Source organism: Pseudoliparis swirei, chromosome 8 (assembly GCF_029220125.1).
Source record: "Pseudoliparis swirei isolate HS2019 ecotype Mariana Trench chromosome 8, NWPU_hadal_v1, whole genome shotgun sequence".
NCBI lineage: Eukaryota > Metazoa > Chordata > Actinopteri > Perciformes > Liparidae > Pseudoliparis > Pseudoliparis swirei.
The window spans coordinates 5,449,264-5,474,203 of NC_079395.1; the positions used below are offsets into that span (position 1 = coordinate 5,449,264).

A 24,940-nucleotide genomic window follows, 5' to 3' on the forward strand; every position below is an offset into this window, starting at 1 on the left:
TGGGATCAATAAAGCAAATCAACAAATAAAAAATGTCCATCCCAGAGAATAGGTTCAAAAGACTCAGCTCTTAGAAAAATATGAAATTTCCCATCTGTATATTCGTTCGTCACTCTACTTTTCCAGGTGTATTCTGGGAAAATAACAGAAAAAAACGATGTCGAGTGTTTTGCTGCAACATGAGAAGGGGTGTGGTTAATGTAACTCTGCAGTGTGTGGACGCTTCCATTTAGCTGCAGAGGGGAGGTAGGTTAGGGGTTGTCGCTTGCACTAGTAGTATTTTATTAAACTGAAACGTTTCATTGTCTCATATATTCCTTTACCAGACATGATGTTTGCCATTTAAGACACAAAAGCTGAAGAAAGGGAACATTTTATTAACTGTCAAAAAATACATAAATATAAAAAACACCCTTCCAAAGTTCCAACAACTCATTTTCATTTACTTTGGTTAATCTGAAAAAACACAGAGCGAGGAACATTAATGCAACCGGAAGGCTTTGACATCGAGCCAAACAAAAAAATCAATTCAGTTTTAACCACAGCTATTTTGTGTGTGTGTTGTGCCTTCATTATTCCAGACATCAGTCATTCATCCCATTTTTACATCCCTAACTTGAATGCTTTTAAGAAAAGCCCAAATATCAATTAGATCAATTACTCACCAATGTCCTTAGTGCTGAATTACCTGGACCTGTAGGGAATGTAATCTCTGTACATTATAAATAAGTACATCATGTATTAAAATTAACAAAGTGATTCCACATGAGTCGGATGATTACAATTATACCTATAGCTCCATTACCTGTACATTATGTACAGTGTGAAGGATAACCGTTTATTGAGAGGGTATGGTTTGTGTTTGGCAACTAACTGCACACACATTTCTGTTACAATTCTTACTATTTATTTATTTATTGACATTTAGGTGAATTGCCCTTTAATCATTGTAATAGTCTATAATACGAACTCCCCCCAGAGGTCACTAGAGCGCAATCATCTAATAAACCAAACACAGCAAATGGAATCAAATTGGTGTTTCCTTTTTATTGCTCTTCACACCATCATCTTGCAACAACTAGTCTCATAAAAGCGACATGCAGTGCGGTCACTTGTACAGTACACAAAGTCACTGTACAAGAGGTCACCATGCCCCTAGAAAAGAACCTCATGTTCTAACATGAGCAGCTGTCCAACAGTGTAAATAGGAAGCAGCTCTTTACCAGGATCAGTGTGCTACTCCTATTTAGTGTTCCAAATAAATAAATAATTTCCATATGCGATTAATTTAAGGGTAATTCACTGATCTTGCACCTTTGATGGAGGTGACTAAACGCCAAAACACCAAAATAAAGACACATTTAATGTATTCATATTTATTCCTTTGGTTGCCAAAAAGTAATTATCAGACAAAGAAATAACCAGTATGTTTTCCTACATAGTGATTTGTCACTTGGATCCCAATGACGTCTGACCCTCCTTTAAACCTCTTTTTACACTTAATTAAAACTCCAATAACAGAAATCCAAACACCAAACGAAGAAGTAGGGCAGCATTTTATGAAACTATCAGGCTTAAAATCATATTGGTAAGTCATAACAAAACAATATTAGGTACAAGTTTCCAGGACCCCAAACAACAACTCTTGGGGTAACAATGAATCGGCAGAACTTAAAGTAGCAATCCTTAGGACTTCAGTCCTGGTCTATTAAGAATTTATATTTAAGTGAAAACTAAAATGTAACACTTTTGCAGTCTGGAGTCCGAAATTCCAGACTAACATGCAATTGTTTCCGAGTTGTGTGCATGGTTCATTGTCCATTTTTTTATGTGTAAAGAGAAAACACTATTAATTTTTCGTAAATTTTATAATATGGCAGATTTATGAATATTATACATTCATCAGTGGGCCTAAAGCTTTATCACGATAGTGTTATCTGCAGTATTATCCTCCATCCAATATACACTAACAATATTAACTATGCACACAGTTAAAAATAGCATTAGCAAGTTAGCAACACTTAGTTGGAACTTTAGACTTTAGCCCACGACTCCAGAGGACTAATCATAACTCATAGCATAATTATATTGCTTTTACTCAGATAGAAATTCTAAACCGTAAACTTTAACTTCACATTCTCCAGATTCCCAATGTGCAAGAAGCACATATGAATATCCTGTGATCTGTAAGTAAGACAGTGGCAGTGCATACAGAAAGTGCTTTTGTAAATGCTTTGCTACTAAATGTGTTGTTTTCATTTCGCTGCTGTAGATAAGGATCTCACGCTTTTGTTATAGGGTCCAATAGTCCGTAGAACTTCCCCTCAGCTCATTATTGACTCTTTAGAATCGTTTGTGAACTGTGTTGAGATTCAAAACACCTGTGTGAGCTTCTCCTTGACAAAACCTGATCCTGCTTACAAAGAAAAAACGCATCAATATCGACCAGTTACTTGTTCCCAGGCCGGCCATTATCCAACGCTCAATATACAGTGCATCCGGAAAGTATTCACAGCGCTTCACTTTTTCCACATTTTGTTATGTTACAGCCTTATTCCAAAATGGATTAAATTCATTATTTTCCTCAACATTCTACACACAACAACCCATAATGACAAAGTGAAAACTGTTGCAAATTTTTGCAAATCTGTGAAAAATAAAGAACGAAAACATAACATGGACATAAGTATTCACAGCCTTTGCCATGACACTCAACATTTAGCTCAGGTGCATCCTGTTTCCACTGATCATCCTTGAGATGTTTGATTGGAGTCCACCTGTGCTAAATTCAGTTGATTGGACATGATTGAGAAAGGACACACCTGTCTATATAAGGTATCACAGTTGACAGTGCATATCAGAGATGTCTGCACTCGCCAGGGGATTTCACAAGGGAACTGTTGTGGATTCAAACCGCCCGGCGAGACTTGACTGGTAGCACGAACTTCCGCTCGAAGTCTGAAGAGAGAGACTGTGGAGCTGATTTTGCGTGAGTTTTTGCTGGATTTGGAAGTTTCTGGTGCAGCTTAGTTGGTCAGACAGGAAGAGAGGTAACAGGTGGTCACAGTCGACCCAGAAGTTTGACTTTTACGCTTCAGTCAGGATGGCTGGAGTAGAGGAAGATAGTGATAGCATGGAGCTAAGTGGTAGAGAGGCAAGCGGCAGGAGGGAGAATGAGTGGGAAAAGACAAGGAAGAAGAAAAAGAGGGGAAAAGAGAATTTGGGTGAAACCGAGAGTGAAGAAGAGGAAGTTGGAGAACCAAAGGCAGAACTACTGAATGTAGTGATACGATTTGAAGGAGAAGGAGGAGTTAAGAAAATTGATCCATTAAAGCTGACTAAAGTAATTAGAGCACAATTGGGAGAAGTGAAGTATGCAAGGGTCTTGGGAGATGGCAATCTCTTAATTGGGTGCAACAGTAAGGAACAAGTTGATAAGGCAAAAACACTTGCCATGGTTGGACAGATAAAAGTGCTTAAAGTGGTGAAAGTGGGAGAACAGAGGCCAAATGACGCTAGGAGTGATATCTGGAGTACCCTTGAGTATGAATATGAAGGATCTGGTGGCGAGCTTAATAGTACGCTATGGAGCAGTTAAGAGTGCTAAAAGAATGACAAGAGGAATAGAGAAAAAGGAAACGGAAACAATTTTGGTAGAGTTTGATGGAAAAGACATTCCTGGAACTGTATTGTGGATTTGTGAAATACAGAGTAAGGGAGTTTACACCAAAACCAGTGAGGTGTTTCAAATGTCAGGAATTTGGGCATGTGGCAAAAGTGTGCAGAGGAAAGATAAGGTGTGCCAGGTGTGGAGGAGAACATGAATATGGAAAGTGTGGAGAAGGAGTTCAGCCAAAGTGCTGCAACTGCGGTGGGAGACATAGTGTTGCGTATTGGGGATGTGAAGCAATGAAGCGAGAGGTGGAAGTCCAACAAACAAGAAGGAAAGGAAATGTAACTTATGCAGAAGCAGTTAAGTTGGTGAGGCAGGAGAAGAAGCCAGAGGAGGGTATCAATAAAGTCCAAATGGCAGTGGAAGCAGAAAGAAATGATAAAGTCAGGGTACGGGCAGAGAAGGAGAAGATGGTGACTTTCATAGCAGGGGTGATAAATGCAACTGCTGAGGTTAAGTCAAAAACTGAAAGGATTCAAATAATTGTTAAAGCAGCAGTTCATCATCTTGATATGATAGGTTTAAAATGGGAGGAAGTGAGAGACCGTCTTAGTGTACAGGCAAGCCAGCATGCATGTATTGGGTGATAATCATGTTAATACTTCAATGGAATGCAAGAAGTTTAATTTCCAATGGGCAGGAGCTTAAGAAATTTATAGATAGCAGAAGGGAGAAACCAGATGTCCTGTGCATACAAGAATCGTGGCTAAAGCCAAGATTGGACTTTGTAATAAATGGGTATGTATCAATTCGAAGAGATAGGAAAGAAGGACAAGGAGGGGGCTGTGTTACTTTTATAAAGAAGGATTCCCATAGGGTACTGGGTATAGGGCAAGAAAGGGAGTATGTGGTAGTTGAAGTTTGGAGTGATAGGAAGAAATTTGTGGTTGTGAATTATTATAATCCATGTGTAAAACTAGAATTGAGAGAATTGGAAGAAATAGAAGGACAAGATCGGACAAGTATAGTATGGTGTGGAAACTTCAACGCACATAACACATTATGGGGGAGTGGAAGTACGGATGGCAATGGACAAACTATAGAAGAACTATTAGATGTTAGGAATTTAGTCTGCATAAATGATGGGAGTAAAACCAGGATTAATGTCAGCACAGGAAAGGAGTCTGTGCTGGACCTAACACTAGTGTCAAGTAACATTGCGGCAGTGTGTGATTGGAAAGCATATCATGAGGGAACTATAGGCAGTGATCACTACCCGATATTTTGTAAAATAAATATTCGTATGTCAGTAGTGGAAGAAGCCACAGAGTAATAATGGGTCTTTGGGAAGGCCAACTGGAAGAGATTTAAGGAAAAGAGTGATGGGCATCTGAGTAAGATTAATGGTGATATGCCTATAGAAAGCCTAAATGATATGATCGTAGAAGGCATTAGGGCAGCTGCTCTAGAGTCCATCCCAAAAAGTAAAGGAAAAGCAAGTAGAAAAGCAGTACCATGGTGGACCAATACTTGTAAAGAGGCGGTTAGAAATAGAAACAGGGCATTCAAGTTAATGAAAAGAACCCATAACTATCAGTATATGATACAGTTCAAGAAAGCTCAGGCATTAGTGAGAAAGACAATAAGGCAGGCAAAGAGGACATACTGGAGGAAGTTTTGTGAGACAGTTGGAAATACAACACCAGTAGGAGAAATATGGGGAATGATTAGAAAGATGGGAGGGACAGAAGAGAGTGGAGTTATCCTGTACTAAAAGATGGAGAAGAGGTAGCGGTGACTAATAAAGAGAAAGCTGTTATGTTGGCTAGTACATTTGTAAAGATACACAGCAATAATAATCTGTCTGAGGAAGGGAAGCGAACTAGAGAGGAAACAAGATGTACACATAGGGAGGCCTTGAGGAAGAAGGAGGATACTGAAGATGAACTAAGTGTACCATTTACAATAGGGGAGCTAACAAGAGCAGTTGCTAAAGCTGGAATGACTGCCCCAGGAAATGATGACATATGTTACATTATGGTAAAACAATTAAGTGGAGAGGGGCTGAATAAATTGTTAACATTGTATAATAAAGTGTGGGAGGAAGGTAGCATACCAGCAAGGTGGAAGGAGGCTGTGATTGTCCCTATAAGGAAGCCAGGGAAAGATGCCAGTAACCCATCAAATTATAGGCCAATTGCGCTAACGTCGAATATATGCAAATTTATGGAACGGATGGTAAATGAGAGATTAATGTACTATGTAGAGAAACATCGGATACTAGTAGGGTGCCAGAGTGGATTTAGGAAAGGTAGGGGAACCTTGGATTCAATCCTATGTTTAGAAGATGAGGTAAGAAAGGCACAGGTTAACAAAGAAACTGTGGCAGCAGTGTTTTTTGATGTAGAAAAGGCGTATGATATGCTATGGAGGGAAGGGCTATTGATTAAAATGCATTCCATAGCAATTGGGTGGCAACTGTTTAAATGGGTTAGGAATTTCTAGATAAAAGAACTATCCAGGTAAAAGTAGGGACTGAAAGATCAAGAACATTTGAGGTAGAAAATGGGACACCACAAGGGAGTGTGGTAAGTCCTATTTTATTTTGCATTGCAATAAATGACATCTTTGGAAAGGTCTCACCAGATGTGGGAAGGTCACTATTTGCAGATGATGGGGCTCTATGGAAAAAGGGTAGAAACTTGGAACATATTGTTAAAAAATTGCAAGAAGGGATAAAGCAAGTTGAACTGTGGGGGAAGAAATGGGGATTCAGATTTTCAGCAGAAAAAACGAAAGTAATGCTCTTTACAAGACGGAGAACCAGGGGAAACTGTCAGCTGAAGCTGTATGGGAGCAATTTAGAAATAGTAGAGACGTTTCGTTTCTTAGGAGTACACTTTGACAGCAGATTAACATGGAAGGACCACATTAAAAACGTTAGCGATAAGTGTAAAAAAGTAATTAATGTATTGAGATGTCTGGTAGGGTTGGATTCGGGAGCAGAGGTTGCATCTCTACTGCACATGTACAAAGCTTTAATTAAATCCAGATTAGATTATGGTAGTGTAGCATATGGGTCAGCTTCAGAAACCGCACTTAAGCAGCTAGATGTTATCCAGGCCAGGGCCTTGAGAATCTGTATAGGGGCAGTAAGAACATCACCTGTGTGCGCCATCCAAGTAGAGACCGGAGAAATGCCACTGGGTCTTCGCAGAAAGCAACTGCTGGGTAATTATTGGGTAAATTTGAGAGGTCATGAGGGTAGTCATCCAACTAAAAAAGTACTGCAGGCATGTTGGGAAAGGCACAAAGTGCCAAAGACGAGTTTTGGCTGGATAGGAGAAGCAGCAGCAAGAAGCCTAGGAGTCTTTGAGATAGAGCTTATCCCTACTGTCATTTGGCCAATAACTCCTGTGTGGTTGCTGAAGGAACCAGAGGTAGACATGGAGTTGCTGCAGATTAAGGTAAAACAAAAGAATCCTGATCTAGTGAGTGAGTTCTATGAGTACACAGCTGGAAAATACGTAGAGCATGTGCAGGTTTTCACTGATGGCTCTAAAGATCCAGTTGCAGGCAGTACAGGGTCTGCTGTTTCAGTCCCGAGCAAACATTATGAAATATACAAACGCACTTCGGATTTTCTGGCTGTGTATTCAGTTGAATTGTATGCACTTGTCTTGGCATTAGAGTGGATTGAGAAACAAAGACCAGGCAAAGTCCTTGTGTGCAGTGACTCCATGTCGGCACTCGCCAGTCTGAAGTCGGGTCTGTCCAAAACGCGACAAGATCTACTGTTTAAAATATTGACAATGAGCTCAAGAGCAGTGGAGCAAGGCATTGAAGTAGTATTTTTATGGGTGCCGGCTCATGTAGGTATCAGAGGAATGAGAAAGTGGACAAGCTAGCCAAACAAGCACTAAAGGAAAACAGAGTACAAGTAGATCTTAAGTTATCTAAAGCAGAGGGAAAGGGCATCATCAAGGAAAATATCAACAGGGTGTGGCAACGTCAATGGGACCAGGAGACGAGGGGGAGACACTTGTACTCAATTCAGAGTAAAGTGAGGGGGGTAAAAGTCAGGGGAGGAAATAGGAGGGAAGAAGTCACAATGGCAAGATTGAGGATTGGGCACAGCTATTTATGCAGCACATTATTTGTGATGGGGAAACACCCAACTGGACTTTGTGAGTGCTGCCAGGCTCCAGAAACGGTACAACATGTTGTCACCACATGCAATAAATACAGGTCAGAAAGGAAGGTCATGTTGGAAGAAATGGAGAGACAAGGGATGAAGGGAAGCGAGATAGGGAGTATATTGGAGTGGGGGTCGAGTGGTGTGGGAAGAGGGTGTTTCATGCAATTATTGCGAGCAACAGGACTGATGGGGAAAGTATAGTAGCTAGGAACCGGAAGATGGCAGTAGTGCAACTTAAAGGATGCAAGCTGCCGTAAAACACCACAGAAGAAGAAGAAGAAGGTGCATATCAGAGCATAAACCAAGCCATGAAGTTCAAGGAATTATCTATAGACCTCCGAGACAGAATTGTATCGAGGCACAGATCTGGCGAAGGGTACAGAAAGATGTCTGCAGCATTGAAAGTCCCAATGAGCACAGTGGCCTCCATCATCCGGAAATGGAAGAAGTTTGGAACCACCAGGACTCTTCCTAGAGTTGGCCGCCTAGCCAGACTGAGCGATCGGGGGAGAAGGGCCTTAGTCAGGGAGGTGACCAGGAACCCGATGGTCACTCTGACAGAGCTCCAGCGTTGTTCTATGAAGAGAGGAGAACCTTCCAGAAGGACAACCATCTCTGCAGCACTCCACAAATCAGGCCTGTTTGGTCGAGTGGCCAGATGGAAGACACTCCTCAGTAAAAAGCACACGACAGCCCGCCTAGAGTTTGCAAAAAGCACCTGAAGGACTCTCAGACCATGAGAAACAAAATTCTCTGGTCTGATGAAACAAAGATTGAACTCTTTGGCCTGAATGCCAAGCGTCATGTCTGAAGGAAACCAGGCACTGCTCATCACCTGGCCAATACCATCCCTACAGTGAAGCATGGTGGTGGCAGCATCATGCTGTGGGGATGTTTTTCAGCGGGAGGAACTGGGAGACCAGTCAGGATTGAGGGAAAGATGAATGCAGCAATGTACAGAGACATCCTCGATGAACACATGCTCCAAAGCGCTCTGGACCTCAGACTGGGGCGACGGTTCATCTCCCAACAGGACAACGACCCGAAGCACACAGCCGAGATAACAAAGGAGTGGCTTCGGGACAACTCTGTGAATGTCCTGGAGTGGCCCAGCCAGAGCCCTGACTTGAACCCCATTGAACATCTCTGGAGAGATCTGAAAATGGCTGTGCACCGACGCTCCCCATCCAACCTGATGGAACTTGAGAGGTTCTGCAAAGAAGAATGGGAGAAACTGCCCAGAAGTAGGTGTGCCACGCTTGTGGAATCATAACCAAGAAGACGAGGCTGTAATTTCTGCCAAAGGTGCTTCAACAAAGTATTGAGCAAAGGCTGTGAATACTTATGTACATGTTATGTTTTCGTTCTTTATTTTTAATAAATGTGCAAAAATTTGCAAAAAACAGTTTTCTCTTTGTCATTATGGGTTGTTGTGTGTAGAATGTTGAGGGAAATAATGAATTTAATCCATTTTGGAATAAGGCTGTAACATAACAAAATGTGGAAAAAGTGAAGCGCTGTGAATACTTTCCGGATGCACTGTATCTTGGAAGTGAAAATAAATGCCGATGCAATCTGAAAAGCAGTTCTGAAATGACCGATTGCCCTTGCTGAAAATACACTCCATTAGAGTGAATTTAGAGTTATTTGTTCAGTGTGTTTGAAATGGTTTAATAACCTGGACCGGAGCGAGAGGAGCTCTTCAAAACCAGCCAGCGAGTTCTGCTCCGGGCACAGCTATCTGAAACCTCCAAGAGGAGTCCTGTGGCTCTCTGTTCTGCACCAGTTACACATCCTTAGATGGCAGTTTAAGCCGAGGCGTCTGCGTCGGCTTGCTGGAGGGCCTCAATATAAAAGAGAATAAATGGGGACTCATCTCTTCCATCTGCAGTGGGCTCAGTTTGCCCATGAGATCATGTCGCTAGTGCAAAGTTTGCCCAGAGGAATCGATGCATTTTTGTCCTTTATTAACGAACCGCCGCACCTTCGGTCTATTAAATGAATGTTTGACAGGTTTAAGATGTTTGTCTTTTGAATAATTATTTTCAACCCTGCGTGAAAGACCTATTGGAAGTCGGAGAAATGGTGCATATTCAGGGTGTTTTGTTCATGCAGACTTTAATGACCGCTTTGAACAGAATCCTTAAAACAGAAATTGCGTGCAAAGGTAGGTGGGGTGACAGATTAGTTTGTTAATCCTGTGTTTTAACCGGTATTTTTTTTATGAACATCGGGATATTTATACAAGAAAGAACACAGGGTGGAAAAGCGCAAAAACATCCTAAACCAATTTAAACACACAATTATACACACACAGCAGAGTAATTATTGTCACATTAAAGAAAAGTGTCACAGGTGTGGTGGGGTGAAAGCTCAGGTGCAGAGGAACAAAGGAGGAGTCCAGGTACAGAGGAACAAAAAATTCTTTACTGAGGAAAAAGTCAAACATAGAACTCAGGTTGAAGGCCAAGTCACAGTCAAGACTAGTGATGGTGAGATGAAGCCTCATGAGGCATCGAACCACTTCAGCCAATTGGTTCGAGAAAGGGTTCATTTCTCAAAGATTCATGTGCTCATGAAACCACCTACTGGCCAAGTGCATAATCACAGGCAGCTGTATCTGAATCACATAATGTGATGCATTGAATTTTTGTGTCTGTTATGGCTGTTGGGAATAACTATGAATAACAAAAATGTATGACCAAATCATTTCTGTACATAAATTATCACATATGTGCATAATAAAATATTTTTTGAATGTATTCTGTGTGTGTAAATGTTCAGAAAATGGTAGTATCATGATACGGCAGGTTGTGTAATAATGTTATTATGTCACTTTAGGAAAATGGCATGGGCTTAAGCAGGCAGAGGACAGTGAACGTGTGTGTGTGTAACTAGGAAGAGGGGACTGAATATGCTTGTGTAACTTGGACAGTGATGTACAGGACAGGGGACATTTTATTCATTTTTTCCCCAGAAATAACAGTTTCTCAACAGTTCCATCTTATCACCTCTCCTTCTCTCCTCACTCTCCTAACTCTCCAAACTATCTCTCTCTCTAAACTCTCCAAACTCTCAACCAACAACCCACATGTTGAATGGAGCCTGAGGGGTTTATATTGCTGTCAAACCTCCCGGCAATATCTGAACCACTTCCCGAAGCAGTCACGTGGTACAGTCGGGCAGCGAGGCTTCGGATGTCATCATTTTTGGCTCCTCCCCTAAATGAAGCAAGCCTCGATACACGCTTCGAGGAAACGCCCCCTCCATTACTCGACACACGCTTCGAAGCGTCGGCACATCTCGTAAAACAACACTAGTAAAGACTAACAACATGGGAAATTTACGACAGGAATCAACGACAATCTGGCAGCTGACAAGGGAAGAATGGGAGAATATATAAGGGGGGAAACCACAGGTGTAGGGCATTAGCAATCAGGGAGGCAGAGGGGTGGCTGAGGGCAGGTGAAGGGAATGAGCAATCAAGGAGGCAGAGGAGTGGCTAAAGGCAGGTGAAGGGAATTAACCAATCAGGGAGGCAGAGGTGTGGCTGAGGGCAGGTGAAGGGAATGACCAATCAGGGAGGCAGAGGAGTGGCTGAGGGCAGGTGAAGAGAATAACCAATCAAGAGACACTGGGGAGAAAGACACAGAACAGGGTGTTACAAAAAGTGGCAGTGAGAAAGTTTTGATAACTTCAAATGGAATGAGAGCCGAGCGTCATCGGGAGAGACGTAAATAACAGCACACAGGAAATGAATGATGTAAAAGTCAGTATATGGCATTTCCAACAGGGAGAGTTGTTTGACTTATAATCAATAATAATGATCTATTGTCGTTGTGCAACAAATTCAGATGGCCTCCGCTGGTGCAGATGAGAGGAACAACAGAATAGATGTATGACTACTGGGAGTGAGGGCATCACTTCTTGATGAAATAGAGGTCCAGTGACAGGCAGGGAGGCACAGCTCCATATTTATTGGGATTTATGTGTATTTTCTTGTCAGCTGGCACGATGTCACTGCTGGTTCTGTCCAACTCATCACACATACTTGAATTATTAGGATGACAAGGCTCAAGTTGGAAGTACGAGAAGTCTGAATGCCAGTATAAACTCATCTTTTATGCAACTGCGGGTTTATTATCTGATCAATAGCAATGCACCGTGACTCCATTCAGTGTGTGTGTGGCACGTATCTCCTGAGGAATGTTTCTCTGGGGTCATCTGAGGTCGATGGGTACATTTACACTAGGTACACTGACTCCATCTAGTCTTTAGAGACACTGTGGGATTGAGGGTGTTTGATAGTGGGACCTTTGTAAAAAAATGGGGGGGAGAAACAGCCAGAAATTCAGATTCAGTCCTCTGCAAGCAAAAAGGAGAATCAATAATTCAGACGGGTTTCATAAACGTCGGCTCTCCGTGTCATTTAGTCTCGCTGGGTGTCGATGAAACTCGACTGCTCCGATATTCATGGAGAATTCAAGCGTCCTGGGGTGGCTCTCGGAGGCCTGCGCGGATTATTCGGAGAAAGATATTTAACGAATCAGTCGGGAGATGCCATGCTCAAATAACCATAAGGTCATTGTGTAGTTCACTGAAACAAACTTACACTTTAATGTAATGTAATTTCAGTGAGTACCATTTATTCAAAGAAAAGGGACGTTATAATTGCACTTTTACATGTAAAAGACACTTTTTTTCAAAAAATGTGGTTTATTTGATCAGGGAAAGTGCTCATTTAATAAAAACTTCCCCGTAAAAGTTATCCAAGAGGTTATTTTTCATCTATAGTCCCGATTAATTGTGTTTTCAAATACACTCTCTGAGAAGCTAATTAGATCACTCAACTCTCTTTGAATACATGCCGGATATCCTACATATTCTGATGTATAACTCAGATTATGTTGGACAGTTGAGTTACATGTTAGGTCGGCCATTTGCCAAAAAACAGGGAGACCTTAGGCACATCTTGTGTCACATCCATCCCTCATTGCATAACGCACAATAGCAGTGCCAACAGTATCATGTGCCAATACATACCGAGAATTAACAGCATAGGCCATGAAACTGCACCGAGCGAGACGCTCCGTGTGAGGCCGACAAGCTGCAAGAGAATCAGATGCGACGCGTTTTATGGCAGGTTATTTTCGGGAGCCACCAGATTCAACTTGTGGCTTCCTGCTGCTTTTGAACACATCAGTAGAGATCACCTTCAGGCCACAATGGAGCGCAACAGGATGAGCCTGGTAATGTGTTTGCAGGAGGGGAACTGGGGGGGGGGGGAGTTCCAAATGTGGTCAACAGATGGAGGCAGAAGGCTGAAGATAATATGCAAGGCACAAGGTGTGCAGTATGTGTCAGACGCGCTCCTCCATTGTTACATCAAGAGAGCCATATGTGTCATTATTATGTGTGATGTATTGGAACGTTAAAGCGTCGTCGTCACGGTGACCTCTGGCGATTTGAGTTGATCTCGCTCGTCTCACGCAGAAGCACAACATACCACATGGGTCATTACGTTGTGATCAACTCAACTAACGATCAGACTCCTCAACACAGCAGGTCGCTCTTGCAGCTGAATGATAATCACGTCTCAGGCACTGTGCTGCTGCTGCTGCATAAAGAATCAAATGTTACGTGTCATATTGCAGCTGTTCAGAGAGGTGCACTCATCTCCGCCGGCACAACAGGTTCGGTTACATAATGAATGAGATAAACATAGAAAGGGCAACAACAACAAAAAGACTGGCACAAGCATTTGAAATGAGCTATCGTGGCTTTTGAAATCATTTGCACGGACAGTATGATTTTGGAAATCACAATAACGCAACTAATAACGTTAACCTCTAGATTGAAGAAGAAGACGAAGAAGAAGAAGAAGAAGAAGATGAAGAAGAAGATATAGAAATGGTTATTGCACTCGGTATTATTAATGTGAGCCTCGGGCTGCCTGAAGGGTTCACACATTATAATACTTTTCCTCCCCTGAATTTTAATTAAAACATTTTTATTACATAACCCTTTTTCATTTTGGCACAGTCTCTTTTTCTCTCCATCAAATAGTCGGGACACTTTATCTGAGACAATGCTATACAGACACAACATTACATTGATGCTTTTTCAATATGCAGCAGGCAGCACAACTTTGACTGATGACGATTGTCTTGTGGCCTCGAAACAGCTGTTGTTGTAACGCGCATTCAGACCAGCAGGTGGCAGCGCGTCTTCCCCTTTTCTCAGTGAAGGAATATCGATTATGATCCATATCACGCCACTTCTCGTGAGATTCGGCCTTCTGTAAACACGCGGTGCGGTTTGGTGAGGCGTGGTGTGGAGATAGTTGATCTGCTGGGTGGACGGCGTCACGGCCGTTGGTGGTTTGCTGAATAGAAACGGTTACTCATCATGACTATTATTTATTGCATAATACACATTAATGTGTGTGTGTGTGTTTGGCACAATATACACGGCATTGTTTATGCCAGCCTCGTGTTTTTTAAAATCTGACATCCACCCACGATAGATACAAATTATACATATATTTTCATTATTTCAGAGTTATAAGAGTACATCAACATTCGTCATTATTGATACTGGGGGGCAAATAGAATCCCTCAGTAGACCACGTTGTGCTTTGCCTGCGCGCCCACGTGCGCGTAAAAAAGGCCCAAATGTGAGAGAATTCGCTCGTGGCTTTTTGTTTTTAAATCGAGACAGCATCAACAACTGGTGATATTCCAAATGAAATAGATGCATCTGCATCTATCTTGCAGAATAAAAATGAAAATAAAATACTAAAGTCGTTTTTTCTTCTTCTCCCTTTTCTTCTTCTCGCGGTTGCATAACTGTCAGGTGTAGGTTATTATAATGATGTGTGCACGTTGCGATTTTCTTCCCCCTCCAATAAATCCGCCCCCTCCGCCCCCTCCTCTCCTCACCCCCCCGCCTCGAGTACAATTACGCGTCGGGTGACGCGGAGGAGGAAGAGGAGGAGGCGCTGGGCAGGGACCACTTGGACCAAAGAGGACTAAACGCGATTTCATTTTCAGCGGCGCAGAAAACAAACGCATTGACGGCGCAGCGGACCAGGGCGCCCGTGCCGAAAGCCCCATTGTCTCCTTCACGGCACTGAGCGCGGCGGCGGAGGAACAACCCCCTCCCCAAAAAACCCCCGGTTTGACCGGGCAGCAGCGGGGCAGCCCCAGAAAGGAGTGGTTCGGCATTGCGGGTTCGTGAGCCTATATAACCAGAAGAGAATCCGGAGGGGGGCCCACCCTGGACAGATCTGGCCAATAACGGGGAGAAGAAGAAGAAGAAGGAAAAAATGAATCACAGTCAAGTTGAAATGATATGAGCAAGAGTCGCGTTTCGTTGCCTTTGGAGATGAACTATTGATGCTTCCGCGCCGATCGTTTTTTACCATCAGTTCGCGCGGACTTCTTTTGTTCGCGTCGCTCGAATCGCAAACTGTAGTCTGCATATTTGTGTTGCCGTGTTTGTAAAAAATAATATATATATAACAACCCTCCCACCCCTCCTCCGAAAAAAAAGAGCAAAGAGTTGTCGCTCCCCCCCTTTTTCCCACCCCCCCCTCTAAAAAAACAAAAACCCAAGATGAATTTTCAGTCGAGCGTCCCGGGGTCCAGTATCTCGCAGCAGTCTCAGCCAGCCATGCCCACTCCAGGCACGGTCCCGGCGCCAGTTCCCGTCCCGGTGCCCCAGTCCATCCCGTCCCAGTTCGGATCCGGATCGTCCGCGAGCTCAGGAGGCGGCCAGTTCGGTTCGGGGACTGTTTCGGGCCAGGCTGCCCAACCGGGCTCGGCGGGCTCGCAGTTTGTTTTGTCCAACTCGGCCGCCATCCGAGCAGAGATCCATCGGTTCGAGTCGGTCCACCCGAACATTTACGCCATCTACGACCTGATCGAGCGCATCGACGACCTGGCCCTGCAGAACCAGATCCGAGAGCACGTAATCTCCATTGAAGGTGAGTAGGGGGGGGAATCAAACAGTGTTGTGTTTGGTGCTGCTCATTCATTGAGTGTTGGGGGATGGAGGGTCTCCTTTTTACGCACACATTGTTTTGGCCCCAGAGCAGTGTCAACAATCACACTTTGAGGTCGGAGGTTGGGGGCGTATATCTGATCTCATCGTCCAGCTCCAGGGGTGGGGGGGAATTGCCCCCCCCCCCCCCAGACACACTGCAGCGTTAACAAAAGGCACTTACAAGTTGCAGCACCCTGTGATTGTAATGAGCTCTGGGAGAGAAAGAAAACCCACACACGTGTCTTTGAATGGCCTTTCCTAAAGGGACCACTTGTTTTCACCTCTCATGCACGACGTGCCTGACCTTATTTCCAATCCTGAACCTCTCATGTGTTACAGAGGCAGCGGATGATGCTCAGGCACAATGATTGCCCACCTGGACAATGCAGAGGCAGCTGCATGTGCCTGTGCATCATTGGCTGTTTTTTTATTTATAAAGGCAAGAATCGAACACACACACACACACATAGGAAATCCAGTCCCACATGTGAGCTGACCAGAGGAGGAGGACAGCGTCTGTAAACCAGTCGGTGCGGATGCTGCCCTGTCGGATGTGAACATCCTTCAATGATGGTTGCAGTTTCTCATGTGTTTCTTTCTCCTCGCCACTCACCCGTATCCAGTCGGTGGCTGTGTGACACAGCAGTCGGTGTTCTGTCCATCAAAGTCAGCAGGGGGGAGGGGGGGGGGGGTTAGGAAGAGTGTTACAGCAACTGTCTGAATGTACACGTGCACACCACTGCTTCCATCTTCCATCTCCGGGAGCAGTGCCCTCATTTAGATGGATTTGATTTGACGCGGTCACGTTTTTATCCTGGAAGCAGCAATCCTTCAGAAGACAGCGGCAGATAGAGTTTCGGTTGACAGAGAAAGAGTGGGTTATTAAATGTGGAGAAAGCTGTGTTGATTTAGTATTTCTGCAGTGGGCAGAGTACAACTTGATACATACACCAATTTTTTTTTATCACAAAGGAAAAATTACAGTTGCCCGTAGGAGTTGACAGAGTGCCGGTGGCAAAGATTAATGGGACATGTGGTTGAGTGTTAATAATAAGATACATATTTAAAGAGACAGTTTATCCCAAATTCAAAAAATCCTATTTTTCCTCTTGCATTTAGTGCTATGCATCAATCTAGATTGTTTTGGTGAGATGACTGTCTTCTCTATATTGGCACTTTATGAACTGTCTCACCCTGAAATTATCACAACGAGGCCTGGGAATTTACTGCACAAAACATGCAGATTGATGAATAGCACTACTTACATTTTTAGGGTAAACCGTCCCTCCTTGAATACAACTTTAACGGAGATATTGACGTGTTGTTGTCTTTATGGAGATTGGCGACCTACCAAAATGTCAAGGTTATCAACCGATCATCAGAGATGATATTTACAATATTTACCAGGGAAATCGGAACATGCAGTCGACACTAAAATGGGGTTTGAGGATACTCCAGGATGCTACCTGTCAATCACACAGCAGACAGGGACATATTTAGTACCTTTTTGTTTTGTTTTGTGGATTGAAAAGTGTTTGGATTTCTGACATCTTTGATTTGCAGATAGATCTGGGTCAGAAGAATGAAAAATGAAAGTCATCCTCATGAAAGTATGCGCTGTCTCGGTTGGTTTCTGACGCCTCTGAGATCGTTACATCATTTCTTTGAATGAAGGCATTTCTTTATTCTGTTTCTTCACGGGACAACACTGGAGCTTCTTATGAGTTGTCTCGAGAGGCACATTCGAATGTTTTTCCTACGTTGACATGCATTTAAAAAGCATTCTCCAGGATCATTGTTTGCAGTGTTGGACGTCACTTTTATTGTGTCTTCATTCTCTTTGTCCACTTAAGCTGCATCATTTTATTTTCCCAGAATGCCCTTCCACAAACCCCAGGAAAGATAGTTGGCACGTCTGAAGGCTGCTGTACCTTTTAAAATAATGTAAACATTTTTTTTTTTAAAACACGACATATGCACTGCATGAATCTTTCCTGCAGGAAGTGGATGTTTCCCTAACAGCTCCTCCTCTGTGTCGTCGTGGAGCGTTAGCACAACGGTGAACAGAGAGCCCGTGCGCTCTGCTTCTGGAGCGCTGCATGCGAACAAACCTGATGTTTGAGATGACACATCTCTCAACAGGATGTCCCAATATCTATATTTGGCCCGGTATCCGTGGGAATAAAAACACAAACCAGTTGTGGCGTTGCGTACACACCTGCAGGCGTATATAGATCATGTTCCACCCGGGAAAATATTTAACCCCAAAAGCAACACACACAAAAATCCAACCGCTGCACAACCAAACGAGAGCAGAAAATGCCCTGTAACTCTTTATTTATGAATGTTTAGCACATTATTAACCCTGCTTGGGGTGAACTTTGTCGAAGCGTGTGACGAATGGTGTTGAATTGATATTTCGAAGCATACCCACGGAACGCTCAACAGATTTTTGGTGTCCTGAAATCCCCATTGAGTCAGCTTTGATGTGCGTTCTGCTGCTTTTTCTTCTTCTTCACGCTGTTAAATGAGATGCAGTTTCCTTAACGACTGTAACTCCGAGAGGCTTTAAAGAGCTGCAACAGGAGACGTCGGCCGACTTGTCTTCACCTGCGCCGCGGAACTGCAGAGTCTGTTCTTCTTACACCCTCCGTCGTTGCAGAGGCTGTTGCTAAGGAACCAGCGGCTCATGCATTTAAGTGAAAATGCTGAAGAAAGAGTGACTATAAATCACGGCCCTTTACAAAATGAATTCCCATTCTCGCTAAGCTGTCCCTGTTGTCTTGTTGATTAAGAAGACATTTGTGCGACGATGACGACGAGCCGCTCGGACTCTTGTATCTCGTTCTTCTTTGGCCTCGCTTTTTTCATTTGGCACTGATTTAAATTCAAGGTGCCGCGTGGTTTCTGTGCCACATTCACACCTCTCTTCCAACTCATTTCTTCCCATGTCCTTTAAAAAAAAAAATCAAAAATATTTGTGCATAGACAACGGAAGCTGAACTGAAGTAGACCGCCGTGTGTTGGACGATATGCTGTGAGTATGACAGGGAATACACATATTAGAAAGAAGTGTTAAGTGGTTGACAAGTATTGAACCCTTGAAGATGATTCGTTAATACTCCCAGTGGCTCGGATAAGCAGCGGCTAGTTCTGGGCCCCAGAGGAAAGAAAACAATGCTGTTTTTGACCCTATTGCCTTCAATTTCCCACCAAGTGCAGGTCACGCGACACACACTTCACTATATTGTGCACAGAGGTTCAGAAACCAACCAGCATACGAGAAAACTACCCGAGTTCCCATGTAGGATTGTGATAATTTGATGGATCATTTCCCAAAACGGAGTCGTCAAATGACCAAAAAAGGACCCGGCACACGCTGAACCTTGGACTTTTAGAGGCCCATGGCCAGCTGTCCATTTTGTCTTGCTGGTAATCACAGTCGTAATTTTTTTTTCGACATGAGTGGCTGAGAACCGTCGTTGCCATAATGCTAAAATTACTTTAAAATCCCTCGGATTAGATGGCCGGCGTTGCCGGAGTGGGAACCCGCTGCTTCATCAATAACAGGCCGGACATCGATTTGGTCTAATCCATAAAATGCTTTTTTAATGGCTGTGTCAGTTAAAGTGTGTCTCTCAGACTGGGAATAATTCAGTCTGGGCTTCTTCTCCACGTGAGCGACCAGCTCTCAGACTCTCTCTGTGACGGCGTCCCATGATGCATCAGATTCTGTAGTTTTTGGAACAGATTGATTTACGCTGACTGTAGGATGCTGCGAGAAGAATAGCAGAAGCGCAAAGATTTATACATAGTGACGACGATGCACCTCAGAACAGAATTTATATAATTATCATATAAACTCCAGATCGTACAAAACATTAAATAGAATAAAATACATACAAAATCGCAAGTAAAATATATAGAACTACGAATGCTTCATAGAGCTGTACCGATGTCTCCACAGCTGGGACTGTTAGTGAGTAGAACTAAACTTTAAAAACCATAACTATTTCATTTTCGGAGTCAACCCGGCAGATGCATAGCAAATCTATATCGTAGTGTCGTCTATATGGAAATATGCCTTTTCCACAAACCACCCAATCTGTTTATTCTCCAGATATTCCCATGTCAATCATCGGCAATAAAACCGGCCAGTCTCTATGCCGGCGGCCATCTTTAAGCCTCACCGTGACGTGACATTGACGATGCTGCAGGAAGGTTATCGCAACTTCTTTTTCGCTGTTTGCCAAAAAGAATACATCAGTTGAGCTCTGCAACACAAGAGCGATCGCCCGATAGCAGGCTAATCATCCACCATTATGCTGTCGAGTCACGCGTTGTCATCCGGAGAAAAAGAAGAAAAAAACGGACGTGTATAAGAATCCCGAAAAAAAGCTGTTCGTGCACATCGCAGGTGTTGCGCAACCTGTACCGTGCATGACGGGATAAAAGCCGAGCTGCAGCAGACAGACGGGCTAATGAATACCCAGCAGTCAACTGGCGAGGCATTGGATATCATATCCTTGCTGCATAATTCATTGTTAGAAATACCATTCAGAGGAATAAACCAACATTATTCATAAATGTGTTTTATACGGGCTCGCAGGATTTGGTCCAGGATTTTATTTGAGGGGGAATAAATACTTGAGCGTATGCAAATAGAGGAAAATCCAGATCACTGAGATATGGAGACAGCTGCAATGTCAATACTGTGATTCCTGTGATATTTTTAGCTATTCGTGTCAACGTGTCAACAACACTGTCCTGGGGATAGTTCTTCTTTGGGGTTTATTTGCAATAGGAGATCTGATTGCATCCATCATTCATGTTTCTTATCCCACATGCATAATGTTCTTTTTTTCCAAGGATGTTCTGCGGGTAATTGAAAAGACATGTGGATGAATGCAGCTACACGAAGGACAAACGCCCCCTTCAGTCTGGGTTTTATAGCAAAGGGCAAGAACTGGTCAGCGATTTTTGGTCAGCATGACGTACACGTTTATCTCCATCTTGTCCTTTTTAGCCTTCAACGTGGCATCACACTGTCTCAACAGTCGGTTGTGATTTCTGACCTGCGCGTATTTTGGAGGAGATTTCCTTTTTTTTCCGCATTGGTATTGCATCTTGAGCAATAACCGTGTTTCTGTGGGGGGAGAAACTGCAAAGAAAGCCCACGCTGACTTCCATATTTCCAACAGAGAGTCCAATGTCAGAGCAAGGGCAGGCACCCAAATCCACTGCTCCTCCTCAAGAGGGGGTGCTTGGGTTTTCGAGAAAAAGACTCAATGCTTCCGCACAATGGGACAGTGTGCGCTCGGATAGCGAGAGGGACGACGCAGAGACGCACACAAAGCGCACACGGGTGAACCCTCGCAGCTCTCTGAAGGCATTGTGTGCCACCACACACGGCTTCTCTCTGGCAATTGCCAAGTAGAGTGAGGCAGAGTGAGGCAGAGTGAGGCAGAGTGCTCGTCTGCCCACCACCCCAAGCAGAGAGCCGTGATGATGCATCTTTCCCAATCGCTGCTGAAGCGGGATTTATTTCCTCACGGCCGCCGGGGAAGTAAAACTATCTTAATTGATTAACGATGTTTCACCAACCTCACGCTGTCGCGGTGCAGCGAGACGTCGTGTGTTGAAGACTCGCGATGGGGAAATATAGCCCTGATTAATAATGATTCATCGAACATGAAACGCAGGTTGGGTTTACAGAGGTTTAAAAAACATTATTCTTGTTGAGTTGTAACAGTTTAGAGGTGATATATGTGTGTGTGTGTGTGTGTGGTTTGAATTTGGTTTAGAGTTGCTGGCCTTACAGTTGTCACTGTGGGCCATCTGTGTCGGGGGAAACGCCGCTGCTACTTCTGGCAAGCGCAGTCTCGACAACGTGCTCATTATATTTCAAAACCCGTGTCTGTGAATATGGATTAGAAACTGTTATAGAGTGAGAAATGTCTGTCAATACCACCAGCTGTGTCGCTTACGCGGCGTGTCAATAGCGATTGCTGTTAATGTGGAATGCTGGTGTTTGTGGAGTAGCTCGGTAAGTATTTACTAGTTGTAGATCTTGTGCCTAAATCAAGCTTTACATACATCTGTGAAACGTAAATACTGAGTTACAAAGAAAACACAGGTTAGATGCTGAAATTGTAATCTAGAATCCGTAGATACTAATTTTTCTCCTCCATAATTCTGTAGATTGATCTGTAACGCCTCGTATTTCTTCGGGGGATCGTGAAACGTCTTTCTTCTCTTACGCCGCCCCGGCCTGCGTGAGCAGAGCGCGACAGCTGCCTCGCCGACCGGCTGCGTCTCTCACCCTGCGGCGTCCACACAGACGGTTTCTGCTGCTGCCAGCCCTTCTCTCTACATCGTCCGGAATGCTCCATTTAATTATAAATGTATTTTTATACTTGTTCTAGACGGAAAGAAAAAAAAATCCACGCGGTCCCCAGGAAACATTTCACAATAAAAACCTTGTGTAAACAAATGAAGGGATTCTGACGCCACTGAGGGCTTTTATTTTGAAACGGAAACCGGAAGTGTTAGGTGTGCAAAGGTTGATAAAACTCCCAGTTTTCATTTTTATTACTCTTTTTTAAGTCTCGAATCAGCACAAACATAAAAAAAGAGAGCACATTTTACTCTGGGAGATTCCCCAATCAAGTTTTTTTTGCCGCCGATACAGATCGTTGATGATCCGTATCGCCCCGTACAGATAGTTTAATTTCTGAGCGTTGGATTGCGAAGACCCTCTCTGCCACTGGCTCGAGTCCCTGCAGGTGGGCGTGGCCAAGGGTGTCAGGAGAGTGGAAACACCTGAGGTAATCAGCAGCATTGGCAACACCTGGGCCTTGTGTGCCAGTGCTGCATTTAAAGGCCCTCTGGTCTCAGGAGCTCTCTCTCTCTCTCTTGCTATCCTAAGACCTGTCTTAGCTAATTATGGTTACAACATATCACACACTCACACACTCACTCACCGAAACTGGTGACTCCACACGCCACTGGTTATTCTACCTAAGTTATGTTTATGCTAAGTTAAATAAAACTCATTCCGTTAGCTACCTGCTTGTGTGTGTCCCCCTTTGTTGTCATGGCTGTGCAGCCCATTCGTGACATAGATGAGGAGGTTGGTAACACATATTAGTCTTTAACTGTTGGCCAGAGAACCAATAACTGTTTTAACTATTTCTTTTAAATCAACAAGTGTACTGTAAGTAATGCCTCCCAGACAGATGGACCTCTAGGATTTGAATATGTGTGAGAATTATGACCAAGAAGAAACTCATTTCACTTCATTCCCCTCAACTTCTGAGGAAGGGAATGATATCTGTCGGGAGGAAGAAGCTCCTTCGCCGCATCGGATGTCTCTGAGGTAGGGGTGCAACGGATCAAAAAAAACGGGTTCGGTCGCTCTCGGATCAGAGGATCGGATCATTTTTCGGATCAAAAAAAAAAAAAAAAAAAATAAACATAAATAATAAAAGACAATTTTTTGTTTTTTTATTTTTGTTTAAAATTTAAATTAAATTATTATATCAACTAAAAATAAAATTTAAACTTAAAATTTCAACATAATCAATGAAAACAACTACAATCAAATAAAAAACAACTATTCCTTCCTTTAAACATGGACCAATGACCATAAATAAAAAAAACAAATTAAAAAAAAACATAAGAACATCATCATCATTATGAAACAATCATATCTTAACAAAAATCGAATTAAGAGAAAACACAAAGAGAAAACAAACACAATAATTTTTAATTCTTTTTCAAAAGACAAAACTCAAAAGAGTGGGGAGAGGTCTACCTCTCTGCAGTCACTATGTCCCTGCCTGTTGAACACTCTCGAAAGGAACTGAAGAGCCTGGCAAGGCACTGAAGAGAGATTGCATCTTGATAGCATCTGCCATCTTAGCAATATGAGGTTTTCTTTTGTGTTGCTTTCACACCATCATGTGGCCGCTCTCCACTGCAATGCCGCTGCCAACCTCTTAAATGATGTCTGCAGATGTCAGCATGTCCCATGTCTTTGTCTGGCAAATTTAAGCAGCTAATGCTCCAAAAAGACTTCTTTTGTGGAGGAGATGTCCAGATTTGTTCCTGTTGGCTCTGTTGCTTGGCTGCAGACCCTGCAATGAAAGAATAATTAATTAATTATATTTATTATTTATTTTCATGTTTATAAACATGAAAAATAAACAACATAAAATGATAAATGAATGAAAAAAAAAAAAAAATGTATGAAGATTTAAATTTATCATTTTCTTTAAAATAATTTTTTTTACTAATCCTCTCATCACAGTGGCTCTGGCCTCACTGATCTCAATCTCTGTGGTGAGGTAGGTGTATCGCCTCTGGGTGTGAGTCTATGTGAGACAGGGACTTAACTTAAGTCTGGGATCCAGGGCATCTGATCTAGGCAGTGTGAGGAGTAGGTGAAGGTAGTCTCTATGGGCTGTCTTGACATGGCAGGTGATGGTGCTGTCTTGACTGAGTCTATGAGCTTTGGTGACTTGGACTTGTGGATGTGTGAGATGTTGAAGGACAGCGGAAGGATCATACACAGTTGGAGTGGGCTCAGTTCTTCAGAGATCAGCAGAAGGGTTTAAGTTGTACTCTGTTTCCTCACCTCTGCTATGTCTCATCAGCCATCATCAGAAATTTTTGTTCTAATCTTTTTTTCTTTAGGGTCTCCTTGTCAATGGCTTGCTCCATGCCGCTTATAGCTGCCTGCTGCTCTAGTTGGGCTCTAACATATCATAAGTGGGTTTCCACCTTATGTGCTTGGGCTTAGGCATTTTTAGCTTTTAGATAAGCTGGGTTGTGCTTCTTGTGTTAGCAGAAAGTGTGCAAACCACCTTCCTGATGGAAGCCCTGTCCCCTTCTCCTAGATTCCCTCATCCCTGCCAATTTATTACCCATGTCTCACTGATATTATTTACATGTGGGCCCCTCTGTTTCATGCACCATTTGATTTTTCCTTTTATTTATGTGATTTTTGATTGACTTCCGGCAGTCATCTCAGTTAGTACTTCTTTGTGTAGTGACTCCTGTGAGGTGACTTCCCTGTGTGA

General features: G+C 43.1%; 1 protein-coding gene across 1 annotated transcript in view; it reads left to right on the forward strand.

Moving 5' to 3' along the window:
* The first annotated feature begins 14,860 nt into the window (after window positions 1–14,860).
* agap3 (ArfGAP with GTPase domain, ankyrin repeat and PH domain 3) overlaps window positions 14,861–24,940 on the forward strand; it is a 125,231-nt gene continuing 115,151 nt past the window's right edge. Inside the window, exon 1 of the mRNA XM_056420455.1 lies at window positions 14,861–15,798. Within this exon, the coding sequence (XP_056276430.1) occupies window positions 15,429–15,798 (370 nt within the window). The 5' untranslated portion in view covers window positions 14,861–15,428. The remainder of the gene's footprint in view (window positions 15,799–24,940) is intronic.